General features: G+C 38.6%; 1 protein-coding gene across 20 annotated transcripts in view; it reads right to left on the bottom strand.

Annotated features, from left to right (window-relative positions):
• map2k5 (mitogen-activated protein kinase kinase 5) overlaps positions 1 to 17000 on the bottom strand; it is a 241798-nt gene that overhangs the window by 84014 nt on the left and 140784 nt on the right. For all 20 annotated transcript variants that reach the window (XM_069910483.1, XM_069910481.1, XM_069910485.1 and 17 more), the window contains 3 exons: positions 15028 to 15101; positions 12009 to 12059; positions 6146 to 6217 (listed from right to left, as the gene is read on the bottom strand). In XM_069910483.1, the coding sequence (XP_069766584.1) occupies positions 6146 to 6217; positions 12009 to 12059; positions 15028 to 15101 (197 nt within the window). The remainder of the gene's footprint in view (positions 1 to 6145; positions 6218 to 12008; positions 12060 to 15027; positions 15102 to 17000) is intronic.

Genomic DNA, 17000 nt, shown 5'->3' with positions numbered 1-17000 from the left:
AGTTTTAAATGTAGCAAAGAGCAAGGAAGATATTATTAGGAGGATGGTGGATAAAAATGGTTTCAAAAAAGGTCAATAAAAATTGACTGAGGGAAGTGAGAATTAGTTAGCTTTCACAAGGACAAAAAACTAGATGGTACCATTCTAATGAGATGCAGAAACAAAGAGTTGGGACTGTATATAAGCAAAGCTGCGAAGGTGGCGAATCAAGTGAAAAAGCAAAGGATAGACTTTTTCCAGTGGCATCACTAGGGTTAGTGTCACCCAGTGCGGTAACTCAAGTGTCATTCCCTCCACCCCACGGACCTCCTCCCGTACCAGACCATACAGAATCCTTCGTAATGTTTTTTAGACCAATGTTATTCAGAAATTGGAATTCCTGTATATCACTGAATGTAACGGCAATAGTTGTGAGATAAACAAACAGCAAAATTAAAATTACTCCTTTAAATGACAATATCATATGCCCAGCAGCAACGAAAACAACAGCGCGTGCTTGTGGCGCGTGCAGATGAAACCATGTGATTCGAAGCGCCATTGTCATGGGGGAATAATGACAGCTCTGACCGGAACGCATTAGAAGGTTCAGAAAGTAAATTAGCGCAGAGTTTTAGCCTTGTAGGTATATTGCTATATGTAAACTGGACTTACAGGGATATTTTTATTTTTAAAAAAATTTTTTTGCTGAAACACTGCACAAAAATTTTATAGACAGTCATTTCGGTGTCATGCAGTGCAGTCCGCACCTCCCACACCCCCTAGTGACGCCAGTGGCAATGACTGGTTTGATATGCTCAACATAGAGGAGAAAAAACATTTTTATAAAAAAATTATGATCTGTAATAATGATACTGTGGTAGAGACAAATACAATGGGCACTTTAAAAAAAATCCTTTTGCAATGTGGGTAATGCTGGCAAGACCAACATTTATTGCCTATCCCGATACTGTAACTTTCTAGGCATTTTGGAAAGCATGTAGAAGTCAACATTGTAGAAGGTAGGTTAGACTAGGTAAGAAGAATAAACTTCCTTTTTTAAAGAAGAGGAAAGTTCTTGCTAATGCCAAGGACAGGAAGAGCCTACTGTGAACTCAGCCTGCGCCATCATGGGCATTAGTCTTTACTCCATTAAGGACATCTCCAAGAGGCAGCATCTCAAGAAATCAGCCACTATCATCAAGGACCCTCACCACCTAGGCTATGCCCTATTCTCACTGCTACCATCAGGAAAGAGATACAGGAGCCTGAAGATGAACACCCAATGGCACAAAAATATCTTCTTCTCATCTGTCATCAGATTTCTGAATGGACAATGAACCACAGTCACTATCTCACTTCCTCTTTTTTTTGCTCTAATTTATTTATTTTTAAAAATGTAATGTATAGCAATTTTTACACCTGTCATGCTACCTCAAAACAACAAATTTTGTGACACATATTCAAGACAATAAATTCTGGTTTTGAGTTTTAAAACATCCATTAAGTTCATATTTACATAACAGGATTTAAATTTATGGTGGGATTTGAATGATCAATTCAGGCCTCTGGATTATAAAATCAATGCTTCTGAACCCTTGTAAAGAAAATTTCGGGCTAACAAAATAATGCAAGTATGGCCTCACAAAAGCCAGACAAAATTTGATCAGCTCCTTATTCAAGAGCTACATCCTTACCCATGAATCCCAACATTATATTTACTTGCAAATAATGCAACGCAGGTTCTAATGACCTATTGATCAAAATCTCACAGTCTCTTTTTTTAAAACCTCAAATACATGACCACTAAGCATTTAATCAAGTCACATTTTCTCTCCTGGAATATCAGAACTTTTCAGCTAGTCTCACTGAACTCCATTCTATCATCTCCCTCCCCATATTCCCGCTTATTTGAGTCTGTTTAGGTTACCATAGGCAGATCTTGAGCCGTGGCATTCAACTTGTTAATAGTATTCAAAATATGGGGTTTAACACTAAAGTGAAAGTCATCACCCAATGCACATAGTGTAAACATACAGTTTCTATGCCAATCACTTCAAATTTGAAAAAAAGGTTTAAATGAATGTAATGGGACAGGGACACTCTTCTCCATCCTTAAAATGTAGCTATCTGAAGCCAAACACAGATCGCTATAGGTACCTGTGATGTCTTATATTAATACAACTGAAACTTAGATAATATGTAGAAAATCAAATCGGAATTGTACTGATTCACATCTAACCAGGAAAGAGAACAATTAAAATTAAAGGTAGTATTGACTGAAGACCACAGTGGTATTTCAGCAGAATTACACTCCCTCACAACTCAAGAAAGGATATTACGGGGTTTTGTCCCAAGAAAGAAAACTTACAAAGTGTGCACTCTATCCTATAGACAAGACCGCCTCCAAATTTAAATCTAGAGTGTAGAAAATTGTGACGCTGTATTCCAGTTTTATTGTCAATGTCAGTGAGGTTTTAATACAGGATATTCTACTTAAGAACTGCAAAATGTAGGCAATGGGTCAGCTGAAATATTTCAAATCCTGAAAAACAATAAAGCCCTTGATAGATAACACTACGAGGACTGCAATATATTTAAAAAGAAATCCAAATTTACACCAGAAAGTGTATTCTGCCTGAATACCACAGCATTGTTTCAACTTTGAGCACATATGTGGAAATTATAATTCGTTAATAAGGGCTTGCCTTAGGATCATAAACAGGCACTTAACATTAATTAGTATTTTAAATAAATGCTTCCTTTAATGTGATTTATGAAGGCAAGAAACATGCTAAAATCAGACATGGATGGTGAACTTCTGGCTATTTTTTGCCTCAGAACTGTAATCAATCTATTAGCCTGACGGACTGTAATTGCCTGATTTAATTTCAGAAGAATATGGATTTTGGTACAATGCAAATTCAACTGGTGCAACTCCATAGAATAAATAAAGCTGAAATGTTTTTGTTCCATTCTTCATTGAGTCCCATTAGGGCATCTAAAATACAGTACTAATAACCACTATTTTGTGTCAGTTGAATGGAACAGTATCATAGAATTACTTTGTGCAATATATTGTGTAAGTTCGCAGACAAATCAGTGAACTGAAGTGCAGTATTCTTTTAACTGAAAGGTTCAGTGCCCTACAATAAATTGAAACATTAGAAACAACTGAACTTGAGATACTCCAGAGATAGCTGACATTTATGTCTTGCAGTTCCTGTGAAGGCTGTAAATGACTGGCAGACATTACAAGTAATGCAAAATTCATGGGTAAATTTGGTGCGCTTTGTTTATTCTCCCTTAAGATTCACATTATATGCTTACTATAACCTGCTTTGCAAAATGCAAGCAAATATTTTCCAAGGCTCCACACTTGGCCATGAATCATAATTCAGTCCAAATTAAAGACCTCTGGGGGTTTGATTACAAATGACAAGTTTTGAAACTAAACAATATTCTTCTTACACAAGGAGCAGGAGTAGGCCATCCGGCCCATCGAGCCTGTTCCACCATTCAATGTGACCGTGGCTGATCTGATGATAGGCTTAGCTCTACCTACCTGCCTTTTCCCCAATTCCCTTAAATCCCCTACTATGTAAAAATCTAACCAACCTTGTCTTAAATATATTTACTGAGTTTGCCTCCACTGCTTCAATGGGCAACAAATTCCACAGATTCACCACCTCCTGGGAAAAGCAGTTCCTCCTCATCTCCATCCTCAATTTATTACCCTGAATCTTGAAGCTATGTCCCCTAGTTCTGGTCTCCCCGAGCAATGTGAACAACTCACCTACCTCTATGAAATGCCTTTCATAATTTTATATGTTTTTAGAAGATCCCCTCTCAGTCTTCTAAATTCCAGTGAGTAGTTCCAGATGACTCAATCTTTCTTCATATACTAACTCCTTCATTCCTGAAATCAACCTGGTGAACCTGCTCTTCACTGCCTCCAAATCCAGTACATCCTTCCTCAAGTAAGGACTCCAGATGCAGGCTCACCAGTACCTTGTACAGTTACAGCACAACCTTCCTGCTCTTAAATTCAATCCCTGTAGGAATGAAGTCCAACATTCCATTTGTCTTCTTGATGGCCTGTTGCAACTGTAAACTAACCTTTTGCAATTCATTCACAAGCACCACTCCCCCCCCCCCCCCCCAAGTCCTTTTGCATGGCAGGAAGTTGCAATCGCTTACTGTTTAAATAATATTCTGATCTTCCATTTTTCCTTCCAAACAGGATAACCTCACCTTTGCCAACATTGTACTCCATCTGCCAGACCCTTGCTCACTCGTTTAACCTGAGTATATCTCTGCAGATTCCCCCTATCCTCTGCACAATTCCCTTTTCCACTCAACTTAGTGTCATCAGCGAACTTGGGTAAATGGCACTGTCCTCTTACAGATCATTTATGTATATTGTGAATTTAGATTCATACTTCATATATGAGTTGTCACCAAAATTGTTTCATTTCCACGCGGACCACCTCAGTTCATTTACTGCTGACACCACAATAATCCATGCCTTTGTTGCCACTTCAAATACATGCTCTCCATAATTACAAGATCTTTTCAAAACTCTGCTGCCTAACTTACAACCAATCTTGATCCTGTGCTTACTCCCTTCTACTGACTCCAGGTTAAGCAATGCACTGGTGTTTAAATCCTCGTTTTGGTTTTCAAATGCCTGAAAATCAAATCGTCTCTCAAAGCCGACAACCTCCAAACATTTGCACTGCTATACTGCTGGGCTCTTGTTTGAATGTAGATTTAAAGATTTTGTCATTGCCACGTTTTTTCAGCTACCAAATCAAAATTAGATCCGCAAATATCTTTTCCCACCATAAGATATACCTTCGACCATGATTTTGCCCATCTATCTCAGCCTTAATTTGTTGATTGATGTTGATCTTACAAAGCTCTTTTAGACTTTTTACTAGGCTAAAGGAAAATGCAATGAAATAAGGAAGTGGTTGGTTTAATTATTCAATTAATTTGTACTAATAGATGTTGAAATTTTAAAAATATGTATTTATACATTTCTCAAGGTATAGTGCACATACAGGTATAGTCTTGGAAGTAAAACGCCAAATGATGCTGGGTCTGTCAAAGTATAAATGCAGGGAAAAGATCGAGAATTTTCTATAGTATTCATGTTACACTCCACTGGATCAAATCAACACAGAAGAAGTCCAGAAATCCAAACTACCTGAGAATCTGGACCTTTCAAAAACTCTCAAACTTTTTTTAATTTAGTGACCTTTTGATTAAGTGCAACAAGTGACTACATTTTTTGTCTTTATTTCTCTTTAAAGCTGCTCATTTTGATAACTGAAGCGTGCTGTATTAAACTATCAACATTTACCTGTTCATCTCTTCTTTATTCCTCCTTAGACTTGAATTTTAAAAATACTGCCCGAGAATCCCAGAACATCCAAAAACCCGGACCCACCCAATCTCTGAGCAATCTGGATTTTTAGACACCCACCGTAAAAGGGAATAGTTCCATAATATACTCAAGATTCCTGTGATTTACACAAGTAAATGATCAATATACCAATCAGAGTTTGTTAAAATTGCATTAGCAGTTGCAAGAAAATAATATTGCAGTTATTTTGAAATCACATAATGGAACACAGATATTCCAAATTGTATCCCTTTGGAAAAAATTACATATAATTTAAGAAATAAACATGGTATGCATCTACAAATTTGACACCTGTATATCCAATTATTAGGTTTAAATTTATAATGTAGGGTTTCCTGTACCTCTGAACCCACAAGAAATTTCCTCTAGAATGTATTAAAAGATTGTGATAAAGTAGGTATGTCCTCAAAGTCTTTCTTTTTATGTAACTGTACTTTATTTTACTTCTCCACTGATTATTCTGAGGGTGGGAGGGTATTTGGGGGGAGGGGGCAGTTTTTGGGTGGGGATATAGATTACATGTATGTAGTCTTAGATTGTTATTTGTTTCTACTTTGTATTGATATGTTGAATTTGCTCATATATGTTTGAAAATTTTTAAATAAATCACAGCTTTCATCAGTGGTTCTTAAACCAAGTTCCATCAGATTCCAAATGACGGAATAGAAAAAGGAGTCAACAAAATGAGGAGAACATTCTTGTTCTTAGATGTAACAAATAAACAGATGTTTCACCAACCTCCATAAAAGAGATTCCAAAACTCCACACATCTGAATGTATTCCATATTGTTCACCTGCTATCCTTTCCGGCTGTAATTGAATATATTAACAGTTTAAGAGCTATGTATTTGAAATGTGATGAAAAATGTAACTGAATAATTTCATTTTATTTAAATATATCAATCACTCAATTTAATAAAGAAAGCATTACCAGCCACACTAAATACACAAAAGTGCTGGAGAAACTCAGCAGGTCCCACAGTGACCACGGGAGGCAAAGATATACATCCATTGTTTCAGGCTCAAAAACGGACCTGGTGAGTTTCTCCAGCACTTTCAAGCATAGCATCTACAGACTTTCTTGTTTCACATCACCCATATTGAATTTTGCTTCATGAGGGAAAGCAAGGAGACCACACAACTGAAGCCTCCACCAAAGCTGATTTAGTTCAAAGCTCTCAGAGGCAGATGAAAAGAATCCATCTGATTATACTCTGATTCAGGAGGAACCACAAATCTGTGCCCCATTATGCATCTGAGGCAACAACATTAAATCTTTAATGAGGCATCTACCCCATTCAGTTGATATTGCCACTTTAAATTCTTAATGCAGTTCATTGATGGAAGTGAGCATGAAACTCAAAACATGATGCAAATTTTACCAGTAAAGATTTATTAAAATAAAATTGGTGACATACGACATCACAGAAGGTGAACTGATAAGAATATGAATGACCAGTTTGTGTTAAAATTAGTAATTCATTAATGATTTAAGTCTGGCCCTGCTGGAATCTGACTTGTAAAGGAAAAATCTTTAAACCAGCCTCAGAAGACTCTCAAGTTTCTTGGGGATCAGCCAAAATCAAACATCATTTTCAAGCATTTGCGAGTAAATAGGGGTTGACCAGCGAATGTTTAATTTTCCTTTCTATATAAAGTTGATCTTTTTTTCATTGTGTCAAGGAAATAAAAGCATTTATTTGCCTTTTCATCTACAAATTGGCCACGGAATGTTTATTATTTTGGAAGATATTTATGAGAAATCATTAAATTAAGAGAATAGGATGGCTGTACAGTGATAAAAAAAATCAAATTAAATCTGCTGTTTTAGAAGGATGAGAAAATATACAACCAGTTGTAATTATAGATTCTCCCACTACAGAGTACCGTCAAAACCTAATTTACATTAACCTTCAGGTTATATGATTAAATAAAGCAGTTTTTCCCATTCAATTACACAGCGATAATTGGCTATAATCAACAGTAATGAAGGCCAAAAGGGTAACCCAATAAATGCAAAACTACAATGTAAGTTCTTAGCAAGAATGAGAAAAATACTCAGCAATCAATTGTTAAATGGAAGAATTAGGGGGTCTAAAATCTTCAATTATCCTTCAATTTTCTTGTGTGAAATATATGTTTGAAGAGAGGTTGCAATTCCATTGGTATTCACTGCTGTCGGGTGGGATTTCCTACTTCACACCAAATGCGAATTTGGTCAATTCTATTCTCCCCTGATTCCCCTAATTTTTAATTCAGATCAGATCACCTGGTTGATCTTGCTCCCTAGGTTTTATATTATCTGGTACTGATGCAGACAACATGATGAAGTTTGTTACAGAAGGGGACAGGGAAAATTAAATGTTTAAGAGTCTTTCAGCCTGGAAACAAGCTCTTTGGACCAATGAGTCTGCACCAATCAAGTACCCAATCAGGTTAATTCTGAAGTTCAAAATTCAGATTTATTGTCAAGATACATGACATCACATACAATGCTGAGATCTTTTTTCCTGTGGGCCAGGCAGAATTTCTACTTATCGGTTGTGCAAAAAACTGTCCTCCCATTGGGAAAGAGATATTGGGAAAGAGATACAGCCAGAACCACCAGGCTGAGAAACAGCTTCTTCCCACTTGCAATGAGACTGCCCAATGACTGATGAACTGCTCATACAAATCCTCTGTGACTCAACTATTTAGTTAACAATAATATTTAATTATTCTAATATTTGTAAGTAAGTGCAGTGCACAAGTACTGTTTGTCTGCATGTGTGGCAAGCCTATAGGTGTGTTTGCCGTGCGTTGCACCGAGAACCAGAGAACACTGTTTCATAGTGTTGTGCATTTGGATGATAAATAAATTTGAACTGGCACTCAAGAAAAGATATGTAGAAGAAAAAAAATCAGTAATAAATAATGTGCGAAGTAAGAATCCTTAAATGAGTCCATGATTGTGTTTGTCATTGAGGAGTCTGACGGTGGAGGGCGAGCAACTGTTCCTGAACCTGGTGGTACGTGCCTTGTGGCACCTAGGCCACTTTCCTAGTGGCATCAGCAAGAACAAACCAGGTAAGGGGTGGTGTGGACCCTTGACGATTGCTGCTCATCTCCGACGGCAGCGTTTCAGGCAGATTCTACACTAACTGTATTACTATTCTCCTCACACTCGTAGGTTCTGCCACATTCCTTTGCACTTAGGGGCAATTAATACCTTAAGATGTGAAAGAAAAGCACAGCACTTAGAAGGAGAATGTGCAACAGAATGGGAAGTTAACAGAGGAACAGCACTTGGTTCAGCTGGATTAGAGTTGGAAGTTGGTGGGAGACTGGTAAGTTTGCCTGGACAGGGGCTTGAAAGGGATTTCCAAGTTAGTGTAAAGATGCTTAAAGATATAAAGATTAACTAAATCCAGTGATTATTGGAGGATCATAGGTGGTGAGGATGAGCAAATTTAAGTTGCTGGGAGTCACTATCTCAGAGGGTCTTTCCTAGACCCAACACACTAATGGCATCGTGAAGGAAGCACATCGGTACCTCTACTTCCTCAGAAGTTTGTAGAGGATTGGTGTGACATTGGAAACCCTGGCAAATTTCGACAGATGTGTGGTGGAAAGGGTGCTGACCAGCTGCATCACATTTTGGTATAGGGTCACCAATACCCAAGTGGAAAGCCGTAGAAAAAGGGAGTTCCTCCCCACCATCGAGAACATCTACAGGGAAGGCCACCGTCGGAGAGCAGCAGCACTCATCGAGGATCCACACCACCCAGAACACGCTCTGTTCTCACTGCTACCATCAGGAAAGAGGTATCGGTGCCACAAGACTTGCACCACTTTCACCATCAGACTCCTCAACAACAAACTCAATCAGGGACACATTTAAGGACTCTTATTGATTTTTTTTCTCTCTGTATTGCACAGCCAGTTGTTTACATTTCATTATTTGTTTACATGCATACATTGTGTACAGTTTCTTTTGCACTACTAATAAATGGTCATTCTGCCTCGCCCGTAGGAAAAAGAATCTCAGGGTTGTATGCAATGTCATGTATGTATGCTGGCAATAAATCTGAAATCTAGATAAATCTAGTCTACAAAAATATTTATGATAAATTTCAGGTTCATTATACATCAGAAGCTTTACCTATTTACAACATATTTCTAGGTCTTAGCTGAAGGTACTGTGTGAATTGCAGCCAAGTTGTGGATGTTTATAGACAAGTGGGATGGCAAGTTGCAACTAGAGGGAAGAGCAATCTGGAAAGGATGATACATCCTGCACAGCGACCGGGCAAAAAATTGGCCGACGTGTACATGAGCAAATCTGAGGTTAATCACCATGGTAGGTTGAAAAACAGAAAAATGCTTTATTTAAACAGACTGCAGAATGCTGCTCTACATGGTGTTTCCAAAGGAAGTTAGCGTGAATGTACTTGTTCAGGTAGGGAAGTCTTGCTACAATTACACAAAGTACTGTTGAGACACAACAGAAGGACCGAGAAACAATGTAATTTGATTAATGGGTAAAGGTGTCTAAGCTGGATTTTCACAAGCTATTCTTCAGTCAAAGCAGAAAATAAATTCCATCCAATTAAGACAATGCTGCAAAAACCATTGAGTAAAAAGAGACTTGTGTTTGAAGTAAGCTTTACAGACTTGCCCAGCTGTGCTTTTTTTTTCCCCCTATAATAAACAATATTAGCATCACATTGTTGGAAAGCTTGCTGAGACAGAAAAATATCTCTGAATAAATATATCAATAAATAACACCAAGGCCTTCTCCAATTATACTGAAAATTTAGTCCCCATCTAAATAATAAATATATATTTGGGCTTGGTTTATATATCAGTGAGTGCCATAACACGATTCCCTTTAAAGTGCTGAGAGTAGTTTTATCTCTATTATCTGATGGTGAGCTTTTCCTGACCACCTGATTTTTGACAGACTGCCAACTGAATACAACTTGTTTTTTTTTGAAAAAGGGTAAAAGAAAAGATGCTTTTTAAAATTTAAAATGTTCTCTCCACCTTTCATAAAGCCAGTAGCTCAGGCTTAGGCCCAAGGGCGCAGCTGACTCGCAAATATCTCAAACACCCAATATTTACATCTGCGTGCACACTGCTACGTAACAGTGGGGCGATGTGATAGTTGGGGTTCAAGATGGACAGTGGCCTCTGGCTATGAAAGAGGGCCAGGGATTTATAAAACACTTTCCATTTTGTACACAAGGGTGCATAGCTGTACCCAAGATGACCAAAGATCGAATATTGAAGCCTTCTTGTAAATACAGCTCTTTGACACTGGATAAATGTGCTGAGCCATGGGAATGAGCTCGAGATGCTTAGAAATAAGAAAGTGTGAATTATATGTTTCTTATCTCCACAAGCATTCTGTCAGGAGCTTCCCCACAATAAACAGTTTATCCAAGGTGGCTAAATGTGCATTGTGGGTAATGGAAGAGACTAACAACTAATCAATTAAAGACAGGCAACTGTGAGAGTATACCTTTAGTTAGGGTAAAGTAAACAGATTGTCAATTTCTCATAAGCTTTGAAAAACCAAAAAATCCTTTCAAGATATGCCTGTCCTTTCTTCTTGAAAGGGATCTGCAGCTTCAGGTATATTAATTCTCACTTTAATTTGTGGAGTTACATTATTCAGATTTATTTAGAAAAGGGGAAATGACATACATTGTAACCTACAAATAATTAAGTAGATGTTTTTTAAAAAATATATCAAGACAACAAAGTTGTCTAAAAGGCTTCAGAAACTAGACCCATGTAGCCATTTTGTGGCCAGTCACTGCAATTACAGCAGCTGGCAAAGGGCAATTAAAGTGGTAATTGTTGGCATGGTAAATTAAAGAAAAAAAATGATGATGACAGACAACATTTGTGGATGGGTATGCACAAACTCTGCAAAATCTTTAATAATAGGAGAAACAGCAATAACAATATGGTTTTGATTTGAATATATGGGAATAAGACACATTTCAAAGCAGCATGGTTTGTCTCTTCCCAACCCCATAAATAAGAATGAAACATCTGGGTGCCCGATCTGTAGGTTGAAGCAGACATCTGGAGGAGCAAACACAACCCCCACGCAATCTAAACGGTGGCTGAGGACTTATAAATGCTTGTAAAAGAACGATTTATTTATTTATTATTAATCTCTGTTCCACTGCTTTCTTGGGACATTGTTTAAAATGTTATATGTGCACAAGGAGCTGACAAATTCGCAGATAAGAGCCAGATTCCATCAACAACTGCATTGCCGTCAATCCTCCAATCTCTTTGCAATGAAAGATGTAGAAACAAAGTCGAACCCAGGAAAATGCACAACCTGTGTTCTCAAAGTCTGGATGCCCACACAGCATGTCTCTGCAAATTAGTTATGTATTTATCAGGAGATAATGGCATTTCTTTCTGGCACTATATATGACTTTTACATTTCACATGTTAAAAGTAGCTTAGAGAGCTAGAAAATAAATTGAAACAATGTATTTTGTGATTGCCTTAAGAAATACAACGTTGTTCAATTTGTATGGGCATTATTAGGAAAGGCTCTTATTTTATAACACGAGACATTAGTAGATTTACTCACCGCCATGTATGCATTTGTTCCCACATATGTTTTAGCTATCGAATTCACCAGCTATAGGAGAAAACAGGGAGTTATGATCTAAACAGGAATTATTAATGACTAACGAATATTTGCATCTATGATTACCTAAAATAGAGGTGTGAGGAATAACAGATTCCAAGCTCAGGCACACTTGCAGGAAGGTGCTATGAAAGCCCTTTGCTCTCGTTTGACCTGATGCCACTAGGCCCACTCCCGCCTGACCAGGTTTCAGCAGGCTTCCAGCCAGTCTGCTAACACCCAGTGATTGAGTCATTGAAAAGATGGGGTGAGGAAAAACTGCAGGAGGCCCAGTAATTCACTGACACCCATAACAGGTGCGGATTCTTCAGAAAGGCCAAACACCCAAGACTTCATTTCACTCAACAGAATTTGCTCCCACTGTTTTCCATCTGTCTCCTTTCACAGAACCAAAATCAATTCTCACCTCTCCCCTGATCATGTCCAATTATCACCTTTTGTTTGTTGGTCTGGCATCCTCTTCCTCCCTTCTCTCCCAGTCTTCATTCAGACATCTGCCTGTGATTTGCTTATATCTTCAAGGGCTCAGGCCCGAAATGTCAGTGATCTATCTTTACCTCCTATGGATGCTGAGGGACCGGCTGAGTTCCTCCAGCGTTTACTGTGAATTTTCGCTATAATCACAGCATCTGCAGACTTCAGTGTTTCACCTCACTGTTTTCCAACACTCTGCTCTCCGACAGTAAAGGTCCAAGGATAATAGGCATTTTCTATATCTCAGAAACTACTTCCCACCAAAGTAGACATGAATGATGAAAATCATCACCCCCAGTTCCGAAAGGAAGTTATCCAAAAATATTGAGTCCAGAAGGTAAAAGAATGAGGTGATGTTCCCAAAAAATGCATTGTTATAACAGGGCAGGAGACCACAGAAAGGTAAGTCAGAGGGGGGGGGGGGGGTGGGGAGAGTGGAGATTTAACATGGCAGGCACCTCTGCAGACAGGGGATAGTCATAATCTGTGTTGGTGGTTTCTCCAGTGTAGAGCTGCCTGCAATGTGAACACTAAATGCAGTGCAATGGATTGGAAGACGTCCAAGTGAATCACTACTTCACTTGGCAGAACTGTTTTGAGTCCTCAGATGGAGGAAAGGGAAGAGGTAAAAGGTGCGGGCATCTCCTGAGATTGCATGGGGGGTAACTGTTGACTGTTAATAATCGTTATCTTGATAAATGGCACAGGAGATGAAAGGAGTGCAGGGAGGAACTGGGTAGGTCTAGCCTCCAAACAAAAGTATTAATTGAATTGATACTTTACTTTTTGGCCATCAACACCCAACCCTCACTATCTCTTGCTCAAGAGGAATAAATTCATTCAGCCATTTAAGGAGTATCTAGCACTAATATTACAGCAATCAGAAAAATTTTAATCTTACCGGAGACGCTCGGCTGCAGAAGAATTACATGCCATAAAGATTTTGGAGCCAGCCATTTTAAAATGTTTTTTTTTTTACCCACAAAATCCATGGGTGCTCAATCTTTCATCAACCCCAGCAGAAACCCTATCCCAGACCATAATCTGCAAAAAACCTCCAAAAGCCAAAGAATTAGTATTACTCCACCAGAAGCTGATTTGACCATCAAGCTGTCATAATGGATGCACCTCCCATCTTGCCAGGCCCTGATTCTCCCATGGCTTGTCTCTCAACCCTCAGTCCCCAATAGGCTTTGATGACTGAAGCCCTTTATCACCTTGGTTCTAATGCTCTCGTGCCTGAAGCCCCCGCCTGCCTCGCCATAAAATGACCTGAATGTTTGTTTACTTTTCGTGTCCATTCAGCTCAGCTTGGTCTTGCACAAAATATTCGACTTGGGCACTGCTGAAGCTTATAACAATGGACTCACAATGGTAAGGATCATCTAGCGTGCCTTGTAGAGTGGAGCATGATCTCCAGATTAAAATAGCTGCAGAATTTTGACTTTCACCTGGGCCTGATCAGAGAACTAAGGGAATGTGATAAATTTTCCTCTTCACCCACCTTCAAAATCAGTAACTAAGAATCAGGTATTGTATCAGCCAATCAAAATCTGGCTTCATGCTACCCACCATGCCTCTCAGTGGTGTAAAAATCGCTAGAGTACCAAACTAGTTTGCCAGTAGTCTTTGACAAGTAAAAGCCAAACTTACAGAAAATCTTCTCATAAATTAGATTGCACACCCTGTAGCAAAGCAGCACAATCTTTGAACACTTCATACACTAAATTTATGTTCTACATTTTCTTGAGTGTTTGAAAACAATCGTAGAATACATGAAAACAAAAATAATTCCATGACCTTTAATTCAGCATGACTACAAAAAAACTTCCTTCACCCAGAATCGCTGATAACAAAGTCAGTTTTCTGAACATCTCAGTCAGAACAAAATTTTCAGTCAGAGGGGAATAGCACACTATGATGACATGAGCTGTCTGCTTATACATTGACAAAATGGAGAACATAAAATGCACTGGGGAGAATAGACTTTGACAACTTTTAATATACCGCTGACCTTCTATTGCTTCAAAATCTTTGACTGAGTTAAAAAGGGCGACGGCAATTCAAATCAACACCAAAGGAAGTTCACAGGTCACCGCCACAACTGTCTCAAGGGCCAAAAATGGAAATTAATTAAATTTTGTGCACCGCCTTGTAAATGCCCACCACCATTGTTGATCCCCGCATTCATTTTTATTGCAGGCCTCCACAGATCCCCAGACACGGCATGCGCTATGCCCTTCTCATTGTCTGGCCAAACATTTTGTATCAAGTATGCATTTCAATGAACTGCTCTATTTTTCAATGGTAATGACAATATCTGCAACTTTTTCTGTCATTAGACAATGAACAATCGTACACTGATGAAGGGAAAGCACTTGGAGATTAAATGTGAATAAGTCTCTCCCTGAGCTCGGTGCCACTGTTGTGGATCTCCTTGACTTGTGGCCAGGTGATTTGAATAAAGATGTCCCCATGAGCATACCTGGGTGCTCACTCCGAAATCGCACAGCTTGACCTGTCCTCGTGTGTTCACCAACATATTAGAGGGTTTGACATCTGCAAAGGGACAAAAATAGGAGGCAGACACAAACCCTTTTAAAAGCACCTCAGAATTTAATGATTCTGTAATTACAGCTATGACTCAGTAATGTAGGGGATGAAAGCAACACAAAGGCTATATAAATTAAAGCGACAAGCTTTGCACCTGCTGCACATATTTACAATGCTCCTGAATAACATAAATAAGATTTTTCACAGAAGCAAATATTCTCATTACAACGCAACCCCGCAACATATAACAAAATAATTTAATATCATGAGAATTGATATAACCAAGAAAGATCTATCCTGCACCATTTTTTAAAAATGTTCAATTTTAATGAATTATCAGCGAGCTCTGTTGGAGGTCCTTACCCTCTGCTTTGGCAGCATCCCTCTCCTGTAAGGCATCAGCTCAACCACAGTATAACACAGGAGGGAGCTGTCAATTCTGAGCTAGGAACTAGCTGGAATAAAGAGTAACAGATGCCCCCAACCTGCCCAAAATCAGCTTTATGATAATCAATTTTAAACATTGTTGAAGAGTCATCATCAGGAAGTGGCTTGAACTCTTACCGAGCTCAGTACTACAGGGCAACTGAGAAAAGCACAGGGACAATCATTAACCCTATGTGCATCAATATCAACTCTGCATGCTACTTTATTTCTTTCATCTATGGCTGAGGAATAACTTTTAAGTTGATTCTCCCTATTTAGTAACCATCGTTAAGGACATCAACAAAAGATTTGCAATGATATATACTAAGAAAAGGATGTTATTGCTCATAGTAATTAACTCTGTGGCTGCTTCTTTTTCTAAAGGTTTCTGCTGCAGGAAGACCCATTCTTTAGCATTATTTCTGGTAATAATAAAAAACAAACAAGATAATTTCACTACCCCATGGTTTACTGATGCTTTATTTTAAATTACAGGTATTCCCCCCCCCCCCCCCCCCACCACCCACCGCTTTTCGAAAGTTCACTTTCATGAAAGATCTACATTAGTATCCGTTTTCGCTAACCGAAAGGATCCGAAGAGTATTTTCGCTTTTCCAAAAAAAGGCGGGGAGAAAATAGCGTTTTGCAGCGAACCCTGAGCAGCGAGAGTGGCACTGCCAAGCTACATCAAGCCGCCATAGCTTTGCAAGTATTTATGCTTTATCTTGATTTATTTTCTGCATCTATGTGTCCTAAGCAATTAGAAAAGCTTAAAAGAGCTCGTATGGGTGTTATGCTTAGCGTAAAACTTAGCGTTTTAATCATGGTGAACACATTTATAAAGGCTGTGTATTTATCATATCATTCCTGTTAGGGTTATTTTAGGGTTTATGTGTTATTTGGTAATAATTGGTGTGTTATTTTTTGGGTCTGGGAACGCTCAGAAATTTTTTCCCATATAAATTAATGCTAATCACTTCTTTGTTTTACGGCATTTCGGCTTACGAAGGGTTTCATAGGAACGTTCTACTTTCGAAAAGTGGGGTGAACCTGTACCAGTGTATCTCCCTCCTTCCCCTCAATATTCCAGGGATGTCTCAGGTAATACAGACTTCTGTGATTCCAAAGTGCTGCTGATCTTACATTAAGGGTGGATGTCTGCCAATCATCATTTGATGGGAACATGAAAGATTTTGGAGCCAGCCATTTTAAAATGTTTTTTTTTTACCCACGCCACTGCAAATACTGATTTAGAAAATCCATGGGTGTTCAATCTTTCATCAACCTCAGCAGAAACCTTATCCCAGACCATAATCAGCAAAAAAACCTCCAAAAGCTAAAGAATTAGTATTACTCCACCAGAATCTGATTTGACAATCAAGCTGTCATAATGGATGCACCTCCCATCTTGCCAGGCCCTGATCCTCATAATAAAGCATGAGTGGAATGGGCAACAAAACTTCCATGTGCCCAGATACT

This window comes from Narcine bancroftii, chromosome 14, assembly GCF_036971445.1.
Source record: "Narcine bancroftii isolate sNarBan1 chromosome 14, sNarBan1.hap1, whole genome shotgun sequence".
NCBI classification, from domain to species: domain Eukaryota; kingdom Metazoa; phylum Chordata; class Chondrichthyes; order Torpediniformes; family Narcinidae; genus Narcine; species Narcine bancroftii.
This window is presented reverse-complemented; position numbering and strand designations above follow the sequence as displayed.